A 15,803-nucleotide genomic window follows, 5' to 3' on the forward strand; every position below is an offset into this window, starting at 1 on the left:
AATCGAGATACTTGCTGACAGAGTTCGGATTCCATTCCATTACTGTATACTATCTTTTAAGGGAACAACAAATAAAAAATAAGACTTTGCTAACCAGTAACCAGTGTGTGGCTTGTGTAACAGTGTAAATTTACTGTCCCCACAAAATAACTCAAAAAAAGCCATTAATGTCCAAACCACTGGCAACATAAGCGAATACACGTCAAAGTGAAAATGACCTAATTCTTCCCGGTGTCATGTGACCGTTTTGTTTAACAAAGTCAAAGGTGTAAATGGGCAGCAGGTGAGTTAAATTTGGTGATATTGGTCTTCAATTCTCTTATACGTTCAATAAATTCAGTACAATACAGAAGTTCAGTCTCTGAAGATCTTTTGCAAAATTGATTCTTGATTCATGAAGATGGCAGAGATTACAAGAAGACTGTCAACCCCGTGTAACTGAACTCCATAGTGGCTGCTAAGATCATGTAACGGTTTACCTGTCCAAGATTATAAGTGCACATTTGCGGCATAATTTCAAGAGGTTGTCTTTGGAAAGCACATATATGAGTACTGTGAGCATTTCTGCAAAGTTTAAAGGGGTTATGGGTTATCCTGTCAGTGAATGAGACCATTACACCACACGCCATTCACTTCAACAAATTAGTTTGAGAGGCTGTTGAGAACCTCTTCGAGAGGTGATGCACAAGACCCAAAACAGCTACCTGAAGAAAAGCAGATGAAGTACAAGGATTATTGGAACCATGTCCTGTGATGAAACAGAGCATGATCTCCTCCCTTTGGAAAATGAGTAGCAAAGCAAACACTGCCTTCACTGTAAAGCATCTTACTGTAAATTTGCAGTATTTTACTCGCATCACCGATGCTGTAAGATATTGTAAATTAATCTATCATAATACTTTAAAGTAATATCCAGGTTATTTATTACAGCAACATACTGGATAAATTTACAGTATTTTACAGGATCACTGCTGGAACTAAAATACTGTTTTTTTTATCCAGTAATATACTGTAATTATTTTCCCAATAATAAATGAATATTTACGGTTTTTTGACTGTATGAGCATCATGAGTGTGCTTGAGCCTATCCCTGCTGACTCTGAACATGAGGCAGGGTCCACCTTGAATGAGTCTGTGGCCAATCATATGGCAAATAGAAAAAAAAAAACTATGCATGTTTTGGGAATTTAGGAGGAAGCTGGAGTACCCAAAGAAAATCCATGCAAGCACAGGGATAAAATGCCAACTCCAAACAGGAAGGTCAGTTTTTGAACTACAGAACTGTGTGGCAGATGCTGTAATCAGTTTGACACCATTTTTAAGCCGAGGTTTGTATATTGGAGAGTAACTAACTAGAAAATATTGGTTAAATTTAAATCTTTCTCCTTTTATTTTTGAGGCTCTCTTTGCTCCCCACATCACCCCCGGGACGCACTCACTTCCAAAATGGAGCTGTTGCAAAAATGTTTTATAAAAGCTGTTGTTCACTGTCCTATGAACTAAAATAGGGGAAGTGTCAGTTCAAGCTAATTTCAATGTTATGTTGTTATGTTATGTTATGTTATGTTATGTTATGTTATGTTATGTTGCATATTCCACATTGTCACTGTGTATAATGTTGTTACTTCCATTATTGGAGCAAGGTCTAAATGTTTAACTACAATATGGGTGTGTCCACCATATGGTTCACTGAACTGTCAATAATAAAACAAATACTGTACATCTGTACAGTACTTCTGTGCAATACGATACAGAAGAAGCACATATAGAAGTGTACTGTAGGCCAGTGGTTTTCAAACTTAGTTACACCCAGCAGATGGAGCTAGTTTTACTACTGAGCATACAAGCCCACACCAACCACTGAAATGGCTCCAGAACTTCAAGACATTACATTGAGCAGAAAATTTTTTGGGATTTTTAGTGTGTTAATTTTCCAACTGTAAAAGTGACCATTGTTCTGATTATTAATTATGGCAAGCTAAGCCTATCCATATTTATATAAAATCTGTGGGGCGAGGAGGGAGTGTGGCATGCAGGCGGTGGTGTTGGGAGGTGAAAATTATTCCATCTTCAAATAGGGGAGGGCTTAAAATACATAGTTTGTGAACCACTGCTGTAGGGAGTTCAAATGGGCATTAGGACCTGGAGTTTATTGTTAAACCTACCCCTCTGTCAGTAGGCTGTGACACCTCTGCTTGACGCTTTGACCTAGAATTCCTTCCAGATAAAATATCCAAGCCCCCACACTGAAAGCAATTGGAGTAAAGGAGTGAAAAAATTCCAAGTGCTCAGTAATGATTTGTTCTAGACAATACACTGTATGGGCGATCTTACACAGTTGCTACCCCTATAGTTTGCTATTCATTGCTCATTCATCAGTGTTCTTTAAGGTTCCAAGGAGGGAAACTATGCAGACTGTGTTGTGTTTGGAAGTGTTAGATCACTCCAAATTTTCATGGCATTACTCATTGACAAAATTGAGTCACTACACATCAATAAATGTTCAAGAGGAACAGGGATGTACACTTCTGGCCTCTGAAACAGTAGACTACTAGATCACCACCTTCTGTATCAATGACGAAACCAAACACAGCTGCCCACTTTCTGGAAGGGAGCTTTAATCGACATCAGATAGAGAGATTCTGTCAGTGGATATTAATGTTTACTTTGTGCCTATCATCTATTCCAAGTGCTGCTCTTTCCCTTCATTGTTGGGTAAACATCCCTAAGGAAATGTGAAAACACCCACACCAGACAAATCTCCAATGGGTCATCTAGACCCTCATCAACACAAGTGTGGTTATAGATCATCTAATGTTGCCTCAAGGAGAATTACACTCTGTATTCTGCTTCGAATACATTGTAAGAACGATAATGAACTTTCTGATATTTCGAATGATGAGCACTATTCTGAAGGGTCCCACAAAGATGGTGAAGAATACGAGTTTTATAATGGCGTTAAATGTTACCAATTTGAGCCAGTTGAATAGCATAAACATTCACCATGAAGAAAGTGCCAAGCACGCAGGGAGCAGGATATGCCTTGTGTTGGAAACAAAGACTGGTAAGCATTTGTGAAGTTTTGTTTGGTTTAATTAGTCGTAAATTGATAAATAGTAAAGGCTTCGATATCCTGAATGTATATATGAAATTTTGGTCTTGTTTTGAAATTATGCAAACACTGTGTATTTAGTATAGAGATGCGACCACTGTTCATTGTACAGCATAATGGATCTGCCTGTGCGTGCTTGTATGAGATACTACCTGCAGTATGATGTGTTTACCTGTAGTAATGTCAGAGGTCAGCGACACATGGTTTTCAAACATGGGAAACTAGGTCAAAGTTCGCGGACTTTAATTCATAAACACTTGGATTTTTTAGTAAAAAATAATCGAAAAGGTTATGCATATTATAGTACAGTTGAACATATATTTTCATCTAGATAATATAATTTGCTTTAGAAATTAGACATTCCATTCACTTTAAATCATATCTGCCAGAGCAATGACGCATCTTCTTTTTCTATACATTTCTCAGGTCTTCTGAAAAGATAGTTTAAATTTATAAATCTCTATAGCTGCTTAAAGTGCCACTGACACCTAAAACATAAAATTTAGCATGTTGTTAACCAAAAAAAATATCCATCTGTTTGTTTGGAGCACGTCAAAATGTCGCCGTATATCGATTTTTTTCATCTCCCGCCATAAAAAGTCTCTCGAGGCTTTTGTGTTGAACAAGAACCAGGAAGTGAATTTTTTTTGCAGACGCCTAAAGTGGCGGGTTAGGGTGCCAGCTCATTGTATTGCTGGATTATGCTCAAACACTCAGGAGGATGGATTCACTCTTCACATGTTTCCAAAAGACCCGGTTCGTTGTGAAAAATGGATAGCACAGATGCAAAGGACAAGAGCTTTGTGGGTTCCAAATGACAGGTTGGTGTGTATAGAGCTATTAAAAAAAAGAATAGTTGGGGGGACAAATTTGTCTCACAGTTTATAGCATGTTATGTTTGAATTTAGACTGAATCTCCTTGTTCAAACCAGAAAAATATAACAAAGCACTTGTATTGTGTTTAAGATAATTTAATCACACAGTACAATACAACACAAAACAACATAATAGAAGTATAAAGACAGTTTAGTAGCGTGTAACACGAGCTAATTAGCCAAATAACATATCACCAAACTCGGACGAATGTTATTTCCAGCGACTGTTCCGGGAAGGCAGCGTGGTGTCCGTGTACTTGTCCGAAAGCAGTAGTATTAATAAAAAGCTCCGCCAACAGCCATCCTTATCCTTATAGAACATTCTAGAAATTTGCGTCTGACGATGTAATGGGGTCCTTCTCTCAGAATATGTCAATATGTCGATGCGCGCGAGTTGCTATGAGCGGTGGTGCGGGCCGCCGTTATCCGAAAATCGCTCTCATTCGCTCTCATTCATCTTCCATTTGCATTGGGCACAGCGTTTTCAATGCGAGGGATCCAGTGTGATGTCTGGACATTACATTGCAGACAAAATGGCTCCCAGTGGGATGTCGAGTCATACTTTCGCAACATAATACAACGCTCCGAACTCACTTTTTCCGATTTGTATTATCATCAAAATGATTAATATTATAAGTAGTTTTGATGACAACATCTATTTTAAAATGTATATTTTGGTGTCAGTGGCAGTATCAATTTAACTGCATCACAAAATCGTGGCATACAAAAGTTCATTATGCACCTATAGTTCATTTTATGTAAAGTGTTTGGTGAAATAAAATGCTTGAAATTTTAATTTGTGAGAAAAGAATAAACATATGCAGCAAGAAACATACTAGAAACATTTTAATTGCTTTAGTGGGCCACACAAAATGGTGTGCTGGCTCCCAGGCCTTGAGTTTGACACCTGTGCTCTAATGGTGTGAAAAATAATCCATTAATTAAATGTTTAAATTTTGCACGAGGTCCCAGTGGCTTCGACATTAGAGTACAGGACAATATATTTTTAAAATGCAGTTGTTTTAAATTTCAAATACAACCAAAGTTGTGTTCGATCTCTTATTTTAGATAGAATGCATTTTGGATTCCAATGCCACCACATGCCATCTTTAATAATCTCTGGGCTGTATCTTGTCAACTCAACCTTGACTAGACACACACGTTACCATGGCGATGACAACAACAATAGATCACCCAGATTTATTATGTGGGAGAAATTTTTTTTATAAAACAAGGAAAGACGTGCGTGTCCTCACCCATGCTCAGGAAAGGACGTTCAAATATATATATATAGTATCCCAATTTTCTCAAAAAGTACGAAAAAGTGTGTTTCTAAGTAGTAAATAAAATACTGAAACAGCACAAATGTTCTCAATTTCAATTATATGAAATTTATGGATGCAGGTATTGATAGTACTGACATGTTGGAAGCTGCACACATCCCTCACCACACTGTCTCAATTATGACTGCACAAACAAGTTACCGATAGCTGCAATAATCGACTGGCAGATCATACTACATACAGCTAATCAGTGGAATTTGTGCTTATCTGGAGGATAAACCTGACATGTTGAAAAAAATAAGAACTGACATTTTAGAATCAGCATAACAATTTCAGTCTTATTGAGCATAGAACTCTAACTCAGATTTTTTTTTTTTTTATTTTTGGTTTAACCTGGCTGAAAACTGTCAGTAGCCAATCCTTGAATGCCCCCAAGAGGCTCATAAATATTTTACAGTTTGTCTAAAATCCCGACAATACTTTTGAAGATACTCTGTACTCACTCCACAAGTAGTTACAGTAAATGAACAAGTCCTTCAAATACACACATTTCTCCATCTTGTGATCAGATTGGTATTTGGTTCTCTTTTTTTCTTTTTTTGAAGAGTGGATGGTGATCAGCCCCAAAAATCCTGACTGTGTAAACCCCAATGTCTTCTTTGTTTCCTTTTGGCTTGTCCCGTTAGGGGTCGCCACAACGTGTCATCTTTTTCCATCTTTGCCTATCTTCTGTATCTTCCTCTCTAACCCCAACTGCCCCCATGTCTTCCCTCACCACATCCACAAACCTTCTCTTTGGTCTTCCTCTCGCTCTTTTGCCTGGCAGCTCCATCCTCAGCACCCTTCCACCAATATACTCACTCTCTCGCCTCTGAACATGTCCAAACCATCGAAGTCTGCTCTCTCGAATCTTATCTCCAAAACATCCAACTTTGGCTGTCCCTCTAATGAGCTCATTTCTAATCCTATCCAACCTGCTCACTCCGAGCGAGAAGCTCAACATCTTCATTTCTGCCACCTCCAGTTCTGCTTCCTGTTGTTTCTTCAGTGCCTCCGTCTCTAATCCGTACATCATGGCCGGCCTCACCACTGTTTTGTAAACTTTGCCCTTTGTCCTAGCAGAGACTCTTCTGTCACAGAACACACCAGACACTTTCCGCCAGCTGTTCTAACCTGCTTGGACCTGTTTCTTCACTTCCTTACCACACTCACCATTGCTCTGGATTGTTGACCCTAAATATTTGAAGTCCTCCACCCTCGCTATCTCTTCTCCCTATATATATATATATATATATATATATATATATATATATATATATATATTTTTTTTTTTTTTTAATATATATATATTCCTGAGCAAGAGCAGCTCCCACCTGACTTTGCGAGGCAAAGTATACCGTGGACTGGTTGGGAATCAGTTGCAGAGGACATAATGAAAAACAACCCTTTGCATTAATGTTCAAAGATCCACACAATTTACCATCTTGAAGAATGAATGGTTTAGTTTTGCCATATACTGTATCGTGAATCTATCTATTTCTTTCGGTTTCTCCCGTTAGCACCCAAAAAATATTACTATCGTGTGATAATGCAATACCATCACACACAATTTGGCTGGCAACCAGTTCAAGGTCTACCCTGCCTCCTGTCTTTTGATAGCTGCGATGGTCTTCAGCCCTCCCGTGACCTTTGTGAGGATAAGCAGCTTAGAAAATGGATGGATCGATGGATGGACAATGAAACAAATGACTCTATAACATATTGCGCAATCTTAGGGGCATTGACCATATTATTCTCAATGGTCCTATTGCAGGGTGGAGTGAGGAGGGGTAGCAGCAGCATGGAAAAGTGAGATTTGGCAGCGGGAAACTTCTGCGTGAGACTATCTCAACAGCACCAAGAGAAGGAGAGGAAGAGTGACCATAGCAGAGCTGTTGAGAAGGTCTGGAACAGGAAGTGACGCAAGAGCTTTTCAAGGGTTGCTGACCCCCTCTCCCAAGCGTGAGAACCAAGTCCTTTAAGTCCTTCCCAACACGCATACAAACACACACACACACACACACACACTGTAAAGCTCCAAACAAAGAGGGCAAAAGCACCAATCCATTGAGTCTGCAAAACAAGTGGGAAACCAATCATACCTTTCTACTAGTGCGTGTGGACTTGTGCCAACTATGTACCCGAGAAAGCACCCCTGCTAAAAATAAGTATCCAAGGTATGTTTTGGTAAAGATTTCATCCTAAGCCTCACTCAATTTCTGCCAGCTCCCCCCCCCCCCCCCCCCCCCACACACACACCTCTCTATGAGTGCATCACTGGGTGAAAATAGTTATCTGTGTACTTGAATGCACCTTCGCTTGGAACTAATTAGTTCTCAAAGGCATCATAAGAGATTATTTACTTCACCTCAGGGAATGCTTTCTTCTACAACACTGTGAGAACAGCCCCCACCATCACCTCATCCTCCTCTCACCCACAGTCATTACCCATGTGCCATTGGTCAAGACAACTGCTGCGATGCAGCTACCAGGTGCAGATGCCAGAGAGTCAACGATCAAGTTGTTCTATTCTTGTGTAAATCGATCACCCAAAGGGGTTGCTTGAACATAAATAAATACAATACAATACAATTACATTTTGAAAAAACGTTGCATCACAAGCGGGGCTGAAAGAGGAACAACAATCTAAAAATGTGAATTATCTTGGTAATAGTGTGAAGAACTTTACCTGCGGTTTCCAAACGACGTCAGTATGAGAGCACGGCTGCTGTGTCCGCTTCTGGAGCCACCTCCGAGGCGAGAAAAGCGCCCCGGTGCTCCCTGAGGTGGTTAACCCAGATCCGCGCACAAGGAGCGGTAAATCCCCAGTCGGACTCCTTTTGGAACGCTTCAGTACCTCGTAGTCAAAATGAAAGTTGGACGACGGGGACACGTCCAAAGGTATGGAGGGAGAGGAGATCGAAGGTGCGATGGGTTCTTTGAGCATGAATGTCTTGGTGCGGTAAAACGGCTTCGAGGACGCACATGCGTCCGGGACAGTCGAAGCGGTCAACTGCGCGTCACTTGCACAATCGGACCCGGTGCTGCAGTGTCTGACGATGGCAGGGTCCAGACTCCTTGTTTGCCGCAGCCTCTGCTTGCTTGTGGCCTTGGATGCCGGAGAGGAGCAAGAGAAGACGCTGTTTAAAAGCCCCTGTGCCGAAGACATGCCTCCTTTTTGTTTGTTTGCTTGTTTGTTTTTAAACAATGCGTTTTCCTCAAGCTCCACGACGGAAAGCCTCGAACAGAAAGTCCCATGTAGTGAGCCGAGGACATTTGGGTGGAGAACTGCGACTTCGAACTCGATGATCATCCCATGCCCAAACTGAAAGTGGAAATAGAAGCGGAGAGTTTGAGAATGTGTACGTGAGTTTGGAGGGCGGGGAATAACTAACTTTGCACTGTGTCCCCACCCTCCATCAGATGAATCTTACACGCACAAAACAAATAGAGCCTATACCATCACCAGCGCTCCCGAACCCATCAGTTGTTTTGTTTTATTTTTTTTATTTATAAACCATCAGAAACTAATAACTACATATATAACAATTATGTATCATAATTACCTATTAATCAATTAAAGAACGAAAAAAAAAGGGAAAATGTTTATAAACGTTGAAAATGTTATATGTATTTGTTTTCAATCCACATTGGACCTTCGGTGGTTAAAAGGGTACGGGAGTGTCACGACCCATCGATACGCAGGAGGACCCAAATGCAGGACTCCGGAGACACAGAAGCAGTTTGGGAAAAGTTTTTTATACGATCCAAAGTCGGGGATCAGGCAGACAGTCAAGTGGAGCAGCGGTAGTCAGGACGTCGGGCGTAGAGAGCAGGGAGGAGTCGGTACACGGGAGATTGATCAGAGAAGGCAGGAGTATCAAAGACGTCAAGCTTACGGGATCGGTCGGAGGACAGGCAGAGGTCGGTACACCAGGTTTCACGATCAAGAATACGGGAGTGCAGGAACAGGGCATGAGTTGCGATGATCTGGCGAAGACCAGTCGTCCCCTGGGTCCTATAAATAGAGGGGTTTATCAGCGAGGATGAGGCGCAGGTGTGCGCCTCCTAATCAGCACCGGGACCTGGGACTGGAACTGGGACCCCCCCAGCGAGGGCTGGACCGGCAGGACCATGACAGGGAGCTTTCTAAATTGTTTCCACCAGCAGTGATTAACAGACAAGGGACAAGGGAGATATGTTTACTGGAAATGTGAGTCCAGCCCAGGAATCTTAGGGAATGATACTGTATATGGCACAGGTGTCAAACTCAAGGGCCGGGGGGCAGATCCGGCCCTCCGTGTGATTTTATGTGGTCTGCAGAGGCAAATCATTTGTATCAACTTCCATGATTTTTTTGTTCATATCTGTTCCAAAATTTCAAATTGTCATATCATAAATGATAAAATTGAGATATTACAAGCATTTTTGTGTTACCAAAAAACAATAGTTGAAAAAACTAGCTCATAAATATCATGTGTAAATATGATGAGACGGTTAAAGGTCTTCATTGTTTCACAGTCATAACAGCCCTTTGAGGGAAACTGTAAATACAATGTGGCCCGCGCCAAAACTGAGTTTGACACCCCTGATATATGCATATGAATATGAAATATTTTAGTCAATGTGTATTGTATAACCTTTATTTAACCTGAAATTGTATTTGGGAGACTAATGATTAGAAAGTGGACAGAAGCAAGTGATGAATCCAAGCCAAATTAACTTCTCCCAGACATTTTCAGGAAAACTTTAATCTTGGTTTATTTAATTAAAAAATTATTGAGTAATATTTTTATCCAATCATTTTAGTCACAAATGCATCCAAACTATAACCTCAGATTTTTAAAAAGTATTTGGGAACAAATATGTCATTAGTCTTGATTATGATTAGTTATTAATTGTGTTTCAATATTAGTTTAATGGCTTTGCGGGGAAAAAATATATTGAACTAAAGTCAGTTGAAAAATGATCATAATCTGCTAATGTGAAAATTGTGGATTCAAATAAGGTAATATTTTACACCAAAGTTTTCTCAACCATCAATCAATTATGGAAGCAAAAAAAAAAACTATGCCAACTGAATAAACCCACATGCAACCCATACAACTCCCACCACATTCACTTCTTTAACTTCGTGGCTCAAATTGTTCCTCTGCTGAGCTATTTTTTCCATTTATAGTTGCATTTTGCCTCACTCTGTTTTGTTTTCTCGCTGTTTGGCATATTCACAAGGAGGGAGGAAAGGTCCAAGACTTTTCATCACTTTGCCTCACTTTGTACCTGGAATTGTTGCCATATCATCCAAGTTTAATGACGGTGTTTGTTTCTCTCTCATGAATACCAAAATGACTTTTGTTGGACAGCCCTAGCACCTGCACCTGCTAGACGTGGTGCTTGAAGCTGTTAGACGAGAGGGGAAAGATTGAGTCCTCAACGACCGCTGAGAGTGCCAGGATTGTAGATGTCATGATCACAGCCTGCATGATGTCATTCCCATTTGCAAGAAGCAAAGTTTTAAAGCAAAAAAAAAAAAAAACAAAAAACATCTTGAGTTTTCTAATAGCAGTAAGACTTTACTCTTTCTCAAAGATTGTGAACAGTTAATTTAGTCTTTTAATGAACCAATTTGCAAGTTTTTGGCATGTGGGAGGAAGCCTGAGTATCTGGAAAAAATCTCATGCAAACACACAACGAACATGCAAATTGCACACACGAAGGCAGGAGCCTGGATTTGAACCCAAAACCATAAGGCAGATGTACTAACCACTTGCGCACCGTTCCGTCGTCTTAAACATCATCTGCTGAAATCCATTCTGTTGGACTTTTAAAGAAGTAAAACTAATTCTCTTTTCCTTTGCCTGAACCCCAAACACTGGCCTCCCCCAACCCACCCACCAAAGGAGTGCTTCTATTAGTCACGCTGCTGCGGAATTTTATGTTCAAACACAGTTGTTGATTCTTCCATGCCTTTAAATAAGATCAAGAAATATTAAAATAACTCATTTATCAAGTCAAATTAGGTATTTAGAGTCACTGAGGTTGGAGTGATACACACAACTGACTTTGGTATGGGCATCACTGGGGCATTACCCTCAAAATTATTAGTTCTGCACCTTTCTAAACCTGGGAAAGGTAAAAATACCTCAGAGTCGCATAATTAGCCCTATGGAGAACATACTGTTGATGTCACCTTGAGGAGCACAACCTGTTTTTGTTTCCAGCCCTCAAATGTTTTGCTTTGAAGACTATTTTAGTTTAAATGTGTCATAGTTTGTAGTATTTTGGATATGCAGTAATATTGTCTTTATGGTGCCTCAGTATTCTTTTCAAATATAAATTAAAATCATCCACGCACTCATGAGATGTGTTTTTCTGCCTCGAGGCTTGGAATCAGATCGTTCGAATTTCTCGAGCTTATCTCGGTCACTAGTAAAGATCTCTGCCGACCTCTCCACTGCTGAGCAAGCACTATAAACATAGCAATCACGTGTGCTCTTACAATTAGCTCTTCTCCACCGAGGCAACCAATCAGAGGGAAAGGGGTGGTCTTAGCCAAATATAAATAAACCCAATACAAACATGGGTTGAACAGAAATAGCTGTTCTTCGGCCTTCACTTGTATGACACAACTAAAGTTGTTTTTTTAAAATTAAATTTACACTTTTACACTAAGTCCATGTTAGAGGGTCTCTCAATGGAGGTCTAAATGGCCAAAATATGGGACCTTTAAATAAAAAAAATATATATATTGTCAAGTTTATTAGCTCAATAGTCTACAAAAACGAGGGTATATGACTTTGTCAAGGATGTAAATATGACTGTAAACGCTTTTTGTTAATCTTATTGCTGGGCAACAGTCAGTCAAAAAGACCTGATGTCTGCTATTACTATCATAACAATAGGTTAGTCATGGAATTAATAATCCCCATCTTTTTTTATTCATCTGAGCATTTCAGGCAGTATTTCAACAGATACCTGTCCATGTGTACCATCATCACAGGGTTTGTTTTGTGATTCAAGAATATAGTGTGTTTGTCTCATCAGTAGGTCAGTCAGTAGGAAAGAGGCTAAATGATTTGAAAAGTGACAATTAACTGCAGAGGAGTGTTGGGAGGAGGGTGACTTACATCTGGGAATGGAGTATGCAGTGCACTCACATGCAGATACACAGAGACTGACATGACACTGATAACAGCTGAGAGAGATTTGACCATCCAAAAGGATCAGAAACTGAAGGAGAAGGACTTTGTGAAAACCGCCACAACTACAGAATGAAAACAAAGTACATGGAAATACTCAATGATTTTGCTATCAAATTTAAAATTGCATTAATATAGAATCTCTTATCCCGTGACCCTTGTGAGGATAACCGACTCAGAAAATGGATGGATGGCTTGAATCTCTTACTCTTCCATATTGGTCAATTTTCTCTGACAACACTATCTAACCTATGTATGGAAAACATCCATCCATTTTCTGAGTCGCTTATCCACATGAGGGTCAGGGGAGTGCTGGAGCCTAATCCAGCTGTCATTGGGCAGGAAGCGGGGTACACCCTTAACTGGATTCCATCCAATCACAGGGCACTTGAAGACAGACAACAATCGCACTCACAACTACACTGAGGGGCAATTCAGAGTGTCCATTGGTGCATGTTTTTGGGATGTGGGAGGAAACAGGAGTTCCCAGAGAAAACCCACACAGACACGGGGAGAACGTCCAAATTCCACACAGCCGGAGCCAGGATTTGAACCCTGGTCCTCAGAACTGTGGAGGCCAACACTCTCTAGAAACATTGAATGCAAAATGGTATTCCCACTGTCAAAATGCATCAGGCATAGGCAGTGTCAAGAGAATAAATAATTAGGGGTCCACCTCAAGACAGTTCTGTTGAGGGTTATATACTCACCATATTTGGTATACAACAGGAGAGCTGCACAGCCTGAAACTACTTAAAATTGAATGAGTGATTCACCACAGCTGCACAGAAATGCTTTCTTGCCCTGGAGTCAGTGTAACTTTGCATTTTCCATGAACGTCTGACAGATTTGAATGTGTTGGGTTACAAGTTTAGAAACAAAAGAAATCAAATTATTGACTGGCCTACTTTTGGAACATGAAACAATATACTTATGGCCCATTGCCTAGATCATTTCCTTAAACATGTGGAAACCCCCAAATCTCAGGATTCCACTCAAAAGTCATTTGGTCCACCTGCACAATCACCTGCTTATAACCATTACAAGTGTTTCAAAAGTAAGGGGGGATGAATCAAGTCGATGACTATATGCAGTTATTTGACAGTGTCAATGTGATGGGTTTGTAACATGCATAGATTGAGACTTGCACTACATCACATGCAGATGTGTGCCAAATATTTTCCCCAGATCTTGTTTGTTACAATTACATAATTGTACTAACATTGCATTGGATCGAACAGGATCCGATTAAGGGTGAAGTGTGTGGTGTTTCCATAATGCTCTTGTGCTATTGTCAGTACTCTTCAAGTACCAGCATTCTGGCTTCTTCCCACATTCAGAAAAGTATTAGCAACATAGATGTCTACAGATAGATAACCAATGTATTTTTCAGGGGAAGCCGACTAAATCTTGCAGTCAGTGACATGATTACATGCATTTGAATTATGCATTAATGTCAGATTACACACCACCCGACCACAACATTTTGGACACATGAACAATATAATGACATCCAAAATAATGACATCCAAAGAGCTGTATGAAATATTTTACCTTTACAAAGATACAAATGTTACCTATGGACTCACACTGCCAGAGAGCCATTTAACAACACAGTATATTTTTGTGGCTTTGCAGTGGTGTAAAAAGAACGTACAGTAGTGTTGACAATAATAGCAGTCCAATGTGACTAACCAGATTAATCCACATTTTCATTTTTTTTTTTTTATTGCTCCATGTCAAACAAGTTACCAGTGGGTGCATTCCACACTCAGAAAACCAACAAGACCCAACATTCATGATACACACACTCTTAAGGCTGTGCAATTGGGCAATTTGTTGAAAGTGGTGTGTTAAAAAAATAAATGAAAATTGCAGTCTGCCATCAACTTTCCAAACTCAAACCTATATTTTAGGATTTACCAATCATTTGAATCACTAAACAAATATTTAGTTGTATGACTACAATTTTCTTTAACTTCTTCACATCTGTGTGGATGGAATCAACCAATTTGTGGCACCTTTTAACCGTTTTAGCAACAGTCCACAATTAATTTACATTTCTTGGTTTTCCTTCAGAAACAGCATTTTCACCCCACAAGTCCTCAATTGAATTAAGGTCTGGAGATTGGGCTGGCCACTCCATGACATTAACTTTGTTGGTTTGGAACCAAGACTTTGCATGTTTACTAGTGTGTTTGGCATCATTGTCTTGTTGAAACACCTATTCCAAGGGCATGTGCTCTTCAGCATAAGGCAACAACTAGCGAATTGTAGCCAGATGAATTGTTGACATTCAAAGGTTACCCTGAAATACAACTACTGAAAATGTGATCACTTTACATTTCAAATTCAAATCCAATTTTCTGTGGCATTTCAAATTCAAGTCCTGGTGGAACATATTTATTTCCATACACACTGCTATTTTTTAACACACCCCTTTCAACAAATTGCCCAATTGCACAGCCTTACGAGTGTGTATATCATGAATGCTGGGTCTTGTTGGTTTTCGAAGAATCTACTGCATGTACTGCATGGTAACTTGTTTGATAGGTAGCAATAAAAAATATATCAAAAACGTGGATTAATCTGGTTGTCACATTGGGCTGTTATCTTGAACACTACTGTATTTGCAATCAGTAAATTTCCCCTACCTCCTCTGGGTTATGGTGACTTAATGTTTTGTTAATATTGCTGCCCATCCGTCACATAGTTTCAATGACCTCCTTCACAGGAATGTAATTTAAGATCATATGGTGCCATCGATTGACCAGTTTGTAGTTACTGAGTTACTTGGAAATGTGCATGATTTAGATAGGTTTGTAGTGTTTGTGTGTGTGTGTACAGTATCCATCCATTTATTTTACCTGCTCCTGAACATCCGGGCACAGCATCTACAAATCAAGATGTAAGTAATTTTTAAATTTACCCAGGACAGTAAGCTTGCTTCTGGGAGGCGTGTCGGCCTCTCGGAGTGTGACGCATATTTTCACAAATCACAATAATCTTACAATTTACAACTACAATTAAATCAACGAATAAACACAAATAAAATACATTGTTCAGATATTGTGCAGTTTTTATGCCGCTGGGCTGCACATGCCTGCTCTGAAAAGTCTCTGAAGAAGGCGAATGGTGATCACCGAAATTGCACAAGGTTTGAAGAAAAAACTTAAAAACTTTGACTCAATAAGAAGACGTGACACACATTTTTGAGGCGGATAACATTCACCTCAACTGGACAGTTATTTATTTCATCAAGCCACGCAGAGCCGCAACATAAGGATGAAAGAGC

At 39.8% G+C, this 15,803-nt stretch overlaps 1 protein-coding gene across 2 annotated transcripts in view; it reads right to left on the bottom strand.

The window, feature by feature from the left end:
- Window positions 1–13,233, bottom strand: part of LOC133491594 (rho GTPase-activating protein 6) — an 81,809-nt gene extending 68,576 nt beyond the window's left edge. Inside the window, exons 1-3 of one of the 2 annotated variants that reach the window (XM_061802914.1) lie at window positions 13,219–13,233; window positions 9,209–9,327; window positions 7,999–8,634 (exon numbers count right to left, since the gene is read on the bottom strand). In XM_061802914.1, the coding sequence (XP_061658898.1) occupies window positions 7,999–8,634; window positions 9,209–9,286 (714 nt within the window). In that variant the 5' untranslated portion in view covers window positions 9,287–9,327; window positions 13,219–13,233. Of the gene's footprint in view, window positions 1–7,998; window positions 8,635–9,208; window positions 9,328–11,664; window positions 11,723–13,218 lie in introns of those variants that run through there. The other variant, XM_061802904.1, reaches the window with a different exon arrangement.
- Window positions 13,234–15,803: the final 2,570 nt, after the last annotated feature.

Source organism: Syngnathoides biaculeatus, chromosome 2 (genome assembly GCF_019802595.1).
Source record: "Syngnathoides biaculeatus isolate LvHL_M chromosome 2, ASM1980259v1, whole genome shotgun sequence".
NCBI lineage: Eukaryota > Metazoa > Chordata > Actinopteri > Syngnathiformes > Syngnathidae > Syngnathoides > Syngnathoides biaculeatus.